General features: G+C 41.0%; 1 protein-coding gene across 1 annotated transcript in view; it reads right to left on the bottom strand.

Annotated features, from left to right (window-relative positions):
- SREBF2 (sterol regulatory element binding transcription factor 2) overlaps positions 1–12,290 on the bottom strand; it is a 47,569-nt gene that overhangs the window by 33,816 nt on the left and 1,463 nt on the right. Inside the window, exons 2-4 of the mRNA XM_034402823.3 lie at positions 6,218–6,607; positions 5,062–5,243; positions 4,282–4,422 (exon numbers count right to left, since the gene is read on the bottom strand). Coding sequence (XP_034258714.2) covers positions 4,282–4,422; positions 5,062–5,243; positions 6,218–6,607 — 713 coding nt within the window. The remainder of the gene's footprint in view (positions 1–4,281; positions 4,423–5,061; positions 5,244–6,217; positions 6,608–12,290) is intronic.

Here is a 12,290-nt window from a genome sequence, read left to right as displayed (position 1 = left end):
CCCTGTGGTCCGCCCGCCTAGTGGTGGAAGGAAGAACCTTCCTCGTCTTTGTCTTTTACTAATAGCGGCTCAAGAGAGTCGCCAAATAATTTCAACCCCATGTATGGGGCCACGGCTAGACGCCATTTGGCTCTGAGGTTAGTTGGCCGTTGGTGCAGCCACAACAGGCGCCGTGACGTGACTGATGAGGCCAGGGCTTGGGAGGCGAATTTAGTGGCATTGAGCATGGCATCGGCTGAAAATTGGGCCGCAGCAATGATCTTATTGAGGTCCTGATGGATACGGACCTCCTGGGGGGGGGGGCAGTCGGGACTGTAGTTGTTGAAGCCACAGCAGGGAGGTGTGATTAAAGAATGAGGCCGCAGTAGTGGCCTGAATTGCCCAGGCAGAGGCCTGGTGTATTTTCTTAAATGACAGGTCAAATTTCCTGTCCTCAGGCTTAAGGCCTTCAGATGTGTCCCCTAGGAGATAAGGAGCAGGGGATGAAAGGGCAGCCACTAGGCCATCAACGGGAGGTACCTGTAAGAGGTTGGTGAGCGCAGGCTCCATGTTGTACTTGTGACGGTCCGTCCCGCTGGGAGTAGGCAGAGAAGCTGGGTGTTCTGCCCCAGCTACAGAACCCAAGAAATTGTTCTGCCCCAGCTCCGGATTCCCAAGGATTATGACACACACCAATGGTCCTTATCAAAGTTATAACGTACCAAGAATAAACAAAGTCCGTCAAAGGTTGGCAACCAGCCCAGAAAACAAGATATGATAAGACACTCACTTCTTCAAAAATGCTCTGTAATAATTACAGGTTGTTTCCAGCAAGAAATTACTAACTGCGTGCGATTTAAATAGGCTAAGGGAGTGGCCAATTATCCTCAAACCTTACTCTCGAGACCTCTTCCTCCTGAGTAGCCACTCCTGCCTTTTGGCAGCCCTGCGTGCTCGAGCATTGAGGAGAGGCTCCTCCACTTCGCTCTCTCCTCTTGAAGGAGCCTCTGGAAGTTCTGAAGGCCCAGGCTGAGTCTCTGCCTCTGGCACCATATCCTCTTCAGCCTCCTTGCTGTCCGACGCGAGCGCCGGATATGCATGCTACTGGCGTGACCCCACACCAGCCTCCTCATCACCGGGATCAGCCACGATCCGCACAGGCCACTGGCGGGTCACAACAGAAATGTAGCACACAAAACTCCAAACAACTCCATTTACTACAAACACAGTCTTTTTCAAATGCAGGCTATTACTAAAAATGTCCTTAACAGCCTGCCAGAAATTCCAAAGATTAGATATGGCTTACAAGTCTTGGCAATCAGCCCAGAAACCAGGTTTGCTTCACTCTCAAATGCTCAGCGAGACGAACATGCGTTGTTTCTTGCAACATTTGCCAACTCTGTGCAAACCTAAATAGGCTAAGGGAGTGGCCAATTAGCCCCAAACCTTACACTTGAGGAGACCTCCTCCTGAGTAACCACTCCTGCCTTTTGGCAGCCCTGCGTGCTCGTGCATTGAGAAGAGCTCCTCCACTTCACTCTCTTCACTTGAAGGAACCTCTGGAGGTTCTGAAGGCCCTGGCTGAATCTCTGCCTCTGGCACCACATCTTCTTCAGCTTCCTCGCTGTCCGACTCGAGCGCCGGCTGCACAGGCTGCTGGCACAACACCACACCAGTCTCGTCATCGGGATCAGCCAAAATCCGCGCAGGCCGCTGACGGGCCACAACACCGGGCTGGTCCACTGTTTCTGAACAACATCAATGAAAAGTTTGGAAGTAGGGATGAAGAGCTGTTCTGTCACCGGCTCTGAGAAAAGACCGTGGCTAGTTCCTGGAGTAGTGGTCGAGGTGGAGGCAGCCGCTCCAGGGTCAATTAGGCCGGAGGTGACCTTGGCCTTGTATAATAAGGATTTAAACAATCCATGTGGAAAAAAGTTCGTGAAGGCTGGAATGTCGGGAAGAGCGCCTTCCTCAGAAAGGTCAGGATCCCTCCGTGCCTCCTCCTCCAGGAACATGTCAATGCTGCCCTTGAGGAGATCCTGTAAGGCTAACAGAGGGAGAGACACGGTGCTGTCGTGAAAGAAGATCTGAGGCCAGAGAGGGTGAATGGCGTTCCCGAATGCCCACGGCAATGCCTTTGGTGATGGCCCTGGTAATCAGGCTCTGGACAGCCTCAGGTAAGTCGCCCAATTCTAGGCTAGGAGGATCCTGTCCAGGTTGAGGATGAGGATCGCGAGACACCACTGAGCAATCAAAGGGCCCCCCCTTTGAGCGGCCTTTTGAAGAAGGAGTGTCATGAGGGGAGCTCTGGTCAGCTCTCTTGGGTGACAAGGCTCTGGACAGGTCCTGGTCTTCAGCTGGTTCTGGAATGTGGAACCATGACCTGGCGCTGATCAAGGATTGGCATCGAGAGCAGCGTGATCCTTTTCAGCCTGTGAGAACTGACGTTCCAAGGCTTTCTGCCGTCTCTGAAGGTCCTTAAATTCTGCCTTGGATAGTTGCTGGACCTTGCGGCCTGAGGCAGACTTGGAGGTGGCCTTCCTGCCAGAAGAAGCCTGAGCCGCCTTGCTGATGGTGGGCTGCTCCGCCATTGTAATGAAGTAAATGGCGTACCAGCGGCAGCTGTACTGAGTACGCTGTAGCCAGCGCACACAGTGAGGTCTAATAGGGCGGCTTACTCAGGAATCCTGGGAGATGCCAGCTCCTGAAGGGCCCCCTCCCCTTTATGCGGTGCAGGATCCAATCACAGCCTGAGCCGTAGAACAGGACCTCCGCATGCACTTAAGGCGACACTAGTAAGTAGGAAGTAGCCGGGTAAGCCGCGCTGCTGATAATAGCCACCCAAAAGGTTTGAAGTAGCTCACGGCAAATAAAATGGCTGCCCCACAAGGTTCAAGTCAGCTCGCGCTGAACAAAATGGCCACCAGCAATGCTCTATAATGGCAGCTCGCTCAGGAGAGCGGCGCGCCTTGCCTGCAGTTGGGCTGACAGCGTCCACCTCAGCAATCGCTACGCGGTGGCCCTGAAGGGGTTGCTCAGCTGGCGAACGGCAAATGGCTGATTGAGAATCCTGAGCTGCAATGGCTCGCTCAAGGAGCGGCGCACCGCATGATCATGAAAGCGCCTATCAGCTGGCAAGCGGCTATGAAGTTGGGGGGGCGGCGGTGCGGCAGCGTTTCCAGCCGAGACTGAAGTGGCCAGCACGCAATAATCCACAGAAAGTAAATTAAATAAACCTGAAGTCAAATGTGTCAGCAATGAGTTGAAAGAGTTGAAAGTTGAAGAGAAACTGCCAATATGTCTTGTCAGATCGACTGAATCAAATAAACTGGAGTCGAGGGAGCATATGGAAGCATGGCCAAGAACATCATGACTCAGTCTCCAGGCAGATCAACTGTATCAACCCATTCCTGACCCACTCCGCAGCCTATTGGGAGAAGGTGTGGTTCCAGAAGCAAACTTTACATTTTTAAAAGGGACATTAGGACTTTAATTTCTCTGATGTCTACTGGAAAGAGAAACTCTGCTATGCATGACTACATTTGCTGACAGTTTCTCCAATGACAATGGAAAAGATGGCTATCTTTGACTTTACATCACGTCATAAAACATAATAAAATGAAAATATCAGGACCACTGGGGTAAAATGAATGTGTAACAATAGATTTCTTTCTTTTATGAATAATCAACTACATATTGTGGACTCCCCAAAACCATATTTTAATAAATTCAGAGTGACAATAAACAAGATTATATGGCAGGAGAACGTAATATTATTGGCAGAGAAAAAAATTTTTGAGATGGATGGGAGGTCCTAAAAATATACTAAAAGCACTATTGCAAATAATTTCAGTGTGGGAAAAAACTGGAAGACCAAGAGATAATAGTACTGCGGCAACACAAAAAACTTAGTCAAAATTTGAACACATAAAAGAGGACACAAATAAGAGAAGAAAAGACAAACTGGTTACCAAGAAGAGACCTTTCAACAGTTTTCAACTGTAAGCTCCTATAATTCCCTCCTCCCAATATTTACAGATATATTCTGAGGAATTACATTGAAAACAAGTATATGTGCACAATACATACACATACTGTAAATATAGATATCCTTTTTCATTCCAAGAGTGATTATATAGGTTCAATATACCATTTTTTTGCAAGGAGATACTACTGTATACCATATGTACTATAATGCTCACATGCAGTTTGAAGAATCTCAATAAGAAAGAACCCTAATAAATAAAAGGAAGAACGCAACCATTTGGGAGATAACATGTGGAGCCCTACTATGTATGATACCTGCAGAGCTGTTGTCTGTATGGGCGTGGTTATTGCTGCCAGGGCTGGATTTTGAACAGCAGCCATAACAGGATTGCCATCAGTTTTCAATGTCGTTAAGACAAGAGAATCTGTCTTGATTATCTGTGGCTGGACTAGAACCTGGAAGGAGGCAAGACAGTAAACATTTAATGAAAACAAATTCAGAAATGGAAAGTTGTTATTACTAGTCCCTATGTTACAGTAGAGTCCCACCATGCAAGAAACAGTCATAATTACTATTTCAATATACTTCTTTCCAGGCTTCCTTCTATATATACCAGAGGCCCAGATTATACAGCTACTAACCTCATATAGGTTACAAATAGCTTTCACTGTGACATTCCATCAATCAATCCAATCATTTCTCTTAATTAATAAATTGGCTTTAAAGAGTATAATCTCCACCCGATAAAAGCTTTTAGAAGTGAAGTAAGGAATGTATTCTTTGTAATGCTCACCCCACCCATTAACAAAATTGTTGTTATAAAACACCAAAACCGCCACTGCTATTTATTATAGTAATTATTATAATAATAATAGCATGAAACATGATCCATTCTTTCCAAAATTTCTTTACTATTTTTTTTCCAATACCAGTACTATAATCACTTTTTCTTTTCTTATGTTTAGCCATCAATGACCTATGGGCTTTGGGTATTTCATTGCTTAAAAGCCGAACATTATATCAGTGAAGTTATTTCTTGCCTTGGAACAGAATATAAATATATACTTCTCCCTTAAGATACTAAAAGAACTCACTGGAACCTGCTGAACCTGAGGGGCAGCTACTGCCTGGACAGTCGCTGGAGTTAGTGTCTGGATGGTGCCGTTGGTACTCTGTGTCAGTACCCTCTGAGCTTGCATGGTCTGCATCTGCTGTTGAATGGCAACTGGTTGAACTTGAGAGGAAGTCACCAAGCTCTGAACCTGAGGTTGCAGCACTAGAAAGAAGATAAGAAAAGTTTGAAACTGCTCAAGGGAAATTATGACTTCCACAATAAGAATTGTAGCCTCTGATCTTTGGTGATAGGCTGTGTTTCAACAAAAACATACAGGTAATTGCTGTAGTTTTTTTTCTAAAAGTTATCATAATCTAACAACTAAAAGCAAAATCCACCAAAAATATCTTCTATTCAGTTTTAATATTACATTAGGACAGTACTGCCTTAATCAGTGATATCATAATTCTTGATTTTTAATTACAAATTTGTCTACCAGCATGAGTTTTTATTACTTTAGTATTCAAGTTTATATTTTAAACATTATATATTTTATTGATTGTTCTGTTTAATTGTATTTCTTTGCTATTTAATTGTATTTCTTGTAAACAGTTTGAAAACAGAATATATATTTTGACCAAATAGCAAAACCTTATTGCAAAAGAATTAAGATTACAGGCAGTCCTTGAATTAAGACTGTCACTGCACCTGGAATTACGGTTGTTATGATGCTCATTAAGTGCATCATTATGTGACCATGCCTGATTTTATTACCTATTACCTTAGCCGATTAAGTGAATCAGTGCAATTGTTAAGCAAATCCATTGTCTGAAATAAAATTCAATAGAAACAGAAGTAAATGCCAGATTTCAGCAAAAAATGTTATAAATTCCAATCATATGACTCCAGGATGCTACCACGGTGTAAATATGGAATAGTTGCTGAGTGCCCAAAATGTGGGTACATGACTGCGAGGGGGTCAGCCATGGGAATTTCAAAACTGGGCTGTAAGTATCTTTTGGGGGAAGGGTCTTTTGTAACTTTGGTCACCGAGCAACCAGTCTGGCAACATGGATATAGTGCTATATAATGCTGTATTCCAGATATTCTCATCTGTGAAGATGAAGGTAAAGATATTTTACCCTAGTACTTTATAAAATTGTGTTCCTTATTGCTTTGAAGACCATGGGAGTTACCTTGAAAACTTGTGGCTGCATTTTGGTATATTACAGGTTGCTGGATGATCCGGGTCTGGGGAGAAGAGCTGAAAGTTGGAGTGATCATCACTGTCTGTTGCTGAAGTGGGGGTTGAACTTGGGGGCGAGGTTGAAGAGGGGGTGCAGCCCGTTGTGGAGCAGGAATTGTGCCCGTTGACTGAGAGGTCTTCACTTGCACAGACTGAAGCTGTGGTGAAGAAGCTGCACTAGGAGAAGAGGATTGTAACTGTCCCTGGTTGTAAGCTTTCTGTGAAGTATCTGATATTCTGTCTCCATTACATGCATTGTTGCTCTGGAATGTGCCATATAACTGTTCAGAAAATAAATCTGGAAAATCTCCAACTTGATTGCTGACAAACTGTAGCATTTCTATTAAAAAAAATACAAAAATGAAAACCGCAAGATTACTTTTCAAAATTAATCAATCTTAAAATGAAAAAAATATACAGCAAGGACATGCATTCTTTTAGATCTAAGAATCTAAGAAAAGATGCACTTTCCTCAAATGACTGGATAAAATTCGGTTTATGGCCTTATCACTGGATGCTTAAGTGGTATATGTAGATTCATATATCTTTTCATTTTAAATTAGGGTATGAACTATTTGTAACCATACTTTAGAAAACCAAGTTTTGCCACAATTATCTACGATTTTTTCTCGTCACAATTAAATTATCCCAATGAGTCATTTGTGAACTGCCTTTCTGGAAAATTGAAATGATTTAAAATATGATGCCTTATTATTAACCAGATGTAAAAACGTTACCAATTTCAGTTCAGCAGCTATACTTCTCCAGTAGTAGCCTATTAGAAAAGAATTGAAAATATGGACCTTTCCTTAGATATTTAAACCTGAATGTTTGGAATTCCCATCCAGAGATAAATATTAAATTTGAGTCCCTAATTATCAATTAATGGTTGTTCCTTGTTTTTAGTTGGTATTGTTTATTTTATTTTTATTTTATTTTTGTTTATTGTATGCTGCCAGAGTTGCATTGTTCAAGTTCAGCAGCCATTTAATTGCTCTAAATAAATAAATAAGGGATCCCAAACTGGGATTCCACTTACTATATATACTCGAGTATAAGCCGAGTTTTTCAGCACATTTTTTATGCTGAAAAAAGCCCCCCACGGCTTATACTCAAGTGAGGAAAAAATGCCTTTTTTCCTGCAACCCATTTTGGCTTCCAGGGGCTGCAGGGAGGCTTACTAAGGTCAAAATGAGGCGTGGGGGGTGTCTAGCAAGACTCCCTGCAGCCCCCTGGAAGCAAAAACGGGCAGGGGGGGGCTTCAAGGGAGAAAGAAACAAAGAAATCCTCACTGTTTAGGGAGATCCCCCACATGCACTGGCTGCTAGCTATCCTTGCTCAGGCTAAGCTAATCAATAGTGGAGCTCTAAGAATGCCAGATGAGAAGGAGAAAGCTATCCTTGCTCAGGGTAAGCTACAAAATGTTTCAAAATGTCTGGCTTTTCTTCCTCCTACCAAAGACCTTCTGGGATTCTTCACAGAAAGGGAGAAAGGAGAAAGGGAGGGAGAAAGAAAGAGAGAGAGAGAAGAAAGAAAGAGACAAAGAAAGAAAGAGAAAAAAAGAAAAAGAAAAAGGAAGGGAGAGAGAGAGAGAATGCAGGTATCTCTTAACAGAGGCTTGAACTTGCCTGAAATTAGATCAAGCCCTACATCACTTAACCCAATGTATCAGATTAAATTGTTATTAAATTATTTTTTGTATACCGGTATATACTACATTCTCTTGTGTAATTTAGTTATAATGTAGTTTACACTATGCCCTTACAGAGCTAGTTTACTGTTTTTCTTTGAAATAAATATTCAAAAACATTTAACCTACTGATGCCTCAATTAATGTAATTTTATTGGTATCTATTTTTATTTTGAAATTTACCAGTAGCTGCTGCATTTTCCACCCTAGGCTTATACTTAAGTCAATAAGTTTTCCCAGTTTTTTGTGGTAAAATTAGGTGCCTCGGCTTATATTCGGGTCAGCTTATACTTGAGTATATAAGTACCTTTGCTACCAGTTCACAATGGGAGCGTGCGCGTGCTCGCTTCTTCTGCACATGCGCAGAAGCTTCTGTGCATGTGCAGAGCGTCCGTGATGATGTCTGGGCAGAGCCTCCCACCGCCGTTACTACTGGCTTGCAAGATCCGGACTGAACTCGTAGCAACCCACCACTGATCCCAAATCGCTAATTTCTACTAATCACAAACACTAAAAAGTTACTAATTTTCTATGCAATAAGCTTAGAAAATAAATCCTGTAACTGAAGAATCATTAAGTAATAAAACTTAAAATTCTGTAATAGTATCAAGGAAATGTTTAGGGCACAAATACTCGACAATGTGCATTTTTTCTGCCTCATTTGTTATTCTACTGTCTCCATCAATTTAAATCAATATGAGCTATTTCCAGGAAAAAGGATTGAAGATTAGATTCAATTAAATGATATATAATATATAGCAGAAACTTACTAAGCAAAAAAAATGGACCAAATGAAAACAAAAATTCTACTCACTTAACAGAGCTCAACTTAGAAGACATATCTAATTCCATAAAAGCATCATCACTCTCCATTTTTTAAAATACCATAACTATGAAAGCCAAAGAGGAAAATTCTGGATAATAGACTATTTCAGCATGGCTGGCTGGGGAATTCTGGGTGTTGGAAGTCCATATATCTTAAAATTGCTGAGGCTGAGAAACATTCTTCTAATCCTTAGGACCCAAGGATTTGTTCCACATTTGACTGGGTTAAGCTTTTAAAGACTTTTAAGATTTCAAAGTTAATAGTTTCCCATTAAAGAGATTCCTTTATCTAAGTACCGGTAATGGAAATATAGGCTGCAGAGTTTGGAAACTTATCAATTTACTTCAGAAACATCCAACAATTATTACTGTTACTGTTAAAATAAAAACTCATTGCCAATTTATCACCTGAAATCAACATGATTTGATTGCTAAAAAGAAAGTTATGTTCATTTTATGGCTATCAGATCTGGGCTGCAAAAACCTAAAATTAGACAGCAGGAAAGAGTTGATTTTCTTGCTGATATTTGGCAGTCATCAGAATTTTTGCAATCCAGGTTTGACAATCTAATTGTCAACCTAATTATATTGTTTTAAAAGATATGTAAACATTTTAATTTGGCATGCAAAAACAGCTTCTCGTGATTTTAAAAATGTAAACAAAACAATAATTACATATTTAAATAAGTATGCTTCTTATTTAAACAAGCTCACTTCTGTTCTAAAAAAAGGGTAGGAATCTATTCTGTATTTATGCTAAAAATATTTGTTCTAAGTAGCTTTTCACCTCTGAATATGCTGCTTAATAGAAAAAATAGTAATAAATAGGAAAAGGTGTTCTTCAGAAAAACAAAACCTAGGAATAAATATTTTTTCAAACAAAATCGGGAGAGAACTTCTTAAAATGTGGCACATTCTAGGAATTTGAAATATTTTTCCAGACCGGACATTGTCATGTCTTTTTGATCTAAGACTTTTTTTTTTTTTTTTAATTTGATTTATATGCTGCCTTTCTCTGGAGACTCAAGGCGGCTTACAATGCGTTAAGCATTTGATCCATGTCTCTCCTGAACAGTAATAGCAGAGACCTATTTCCCATAAACCCATTGCTTTTGTACTTTCTCCCTTAAGACTCCCCATTTCTTGTGAAGATGTATGTTATGGAGCAAAGTAACACTCAGATAACAAATCCTAATTAATCATCTAAACAATGAGAGTTGAAGCTAGTTGAGCTCTCCCCAAAACTGAACATACAGAGTACAAGTTCTGCTGGTCTCCAAATGATAAGAGCCCATCACCAAAACGCTTACTGAATCATTACATTCATAAGTAATGCTGAAACAGGATTACTCAGAAAGCACTATACTTTAGAGCAGTGTGTTTCAAACTTGCCAACTTTAAGATGTGTGGACTTTTCAACTCTGACAATTCTCCAGTCATTCCAGAATTCCCTAGCAAAATTCCCCAGCCAGCATGTTGGGGAATTCTAGGAGCTGAAGTCCACACACCCGCAATTTGCCGAATTTGAAAAACATTGCTATAGACTATCCACACCAATCATATTGTCTATGTCAAGGGCAGAGCACTTTAACAGAAACCTGAGCAAAGGCAAGAAACATTGAATACTCTCCTAGAAAGTGCTGGCAAATGATGTGGGTGGGTGCTAGAGTGCAGCGGGATGGCAGATCCATGGGCAGGTGCTGCAAAGCATGAGATTCCCATGCTGCCTGGGGGCTTCTGGGAGAAAAAGTTGTGGGAGCAAGAGTGACTTGTAACCTCCTGCTGCCTTCCCATTGACTTTGCTTGTGGGAAGCCATCAAGGAAGGTCACAAATGATAAGTACATGATCATGGAATGCTGCAACCATCAAAACTGCAAGCCAGTTGCCAAGAGCCTGTTGCCAAGAGCCTGAAACACAATCACATGACTTCTGGGGCCAACTGCAACTTCAAGTTTGTACTCCATCACTGTAACTCTGAACAGTTGCTGAACAAGTGGACATAACTCAAGGACCTCATGTATAGACTTGTTAGCACCAAGTAAAAATTTTCCCAAACTCAGCAATTTATAAAACAAACACATCTAACATAATACTTGTTTTTAACACTTATTTCTATTTTCTACTCCTTTTCAGTTATTTGATTAAGTGCTTTAACTTTGAAAGCTACATTTTACGTACAAACTTATTTTTCTTTAGCAAACAATATATTCTCCATTCACATAAATACATGAAAATATATGAATAAACATAAGGGGAATCAAAAATGTGTAAAGGTGAGTCAAATCACTACAAGCAGAAATCTGTTTTTTAGCAAAAGAAAATTCAAATGTTAATGTTAAGAAATAATATTTTGATTCATGCTAAAACTGGGCAGAGAAAACAAATTGTACCACCTTTTTAAAGTTGGGCAAAAAAGACATGGCATTAATTGCCCAAATTGTACTTTAGGATTTTAATTTTTAGATTAATTGAAATGTCACTGGAAAAAATAAGCTATAAAAATTAGGAACACAGAAGCAACATATGAATCCAAGAGAGAATAACTATATTAATGTTAATATTAGTCATCTTAATCAGGGGTTTCTTTGCCTGCCTGAAGTATTAGTTTTTATATGTTTCTTATATTCAGGCAATTTTGGTACATACGGCATTTTTTCCTGTTTAAACCTGAGACCTCATGATTATATGCAGCCTCTAAAACTATGATGGTGAACCTATGGCACACGTGCCACAGGTGGCACGCAGCGCCCTCTCTGTGGGCACGCGAGCCTTCACCCCAGTTCAGCTCTGCTACACATGCGCGTGCGCCTCCCACCAGCCAGCCGGTCTTCGGGCCTCTGCTGTGCATGTATGGGGGGGTGCACACACATGGGGGAGGTCATGTGGTTGGGCATGTGCGTGGGGCGCATGTGCGGGGGCTGCACACACATTGCATTTTGGGGGTTCGGACGCTTTGGACACTTGGCCCAGAAAAAGTTAGCCATCACTGCTCTAAAAGCTTTGGTCTATCTTTCTGTGTGTCTAAATGTTGCCATCAAATTATTATATTTAATATAACAAATAGCTATTTTTAACAGTAATTAGGTGAGAGGATGTCACTGTTCACCAATATCTATTAAACATAAAATAGACCATCATGAGTAATTTGCATAATGCATCATTTATGTATGGTATCATCATTCCAATTGCACAAAATATGTCATTTGTTACCAACAGAAAATAATATTTGTAACTCAGTGTTGAACTGTGGAGTCCTTGGTGCTCTCTGAGCTTGGTTGTTTTCTTGCAGACATTTTATTACCCACTCCTACAATATAACAGAGAGCAAACCCAATTCCCTTCTAGGGCTGAAAATGTTACCTAGTTAGGTAATGAAAACAATCAAGCTCAGAGAGCACCAAGGACTCCATACATCATTTGTATGATGTCATAATGCAAATCGGCAGATTTGACTCATTGCATGTGGTCTAGGTCTGCTAAACTATGGTTTCACTGAACATACATTAA

This window comes from Pantherophis guttatus, chromosome 7 (genome assembly GCF_059756535.1).
Source record: "Pantherophis guttatus breed Tessera chromosome 7, ASM5975653v1, whole genome shotgun sequence".
NCBI lineage: Eukaryota > Metazoa > Chordata > Lepidosauria > Squamata > Colubridae > Pantherophis > Pantherophis guttatus.
This window is presented reverse-complemented; position numbering and strand designations above follow the sequence as displayed.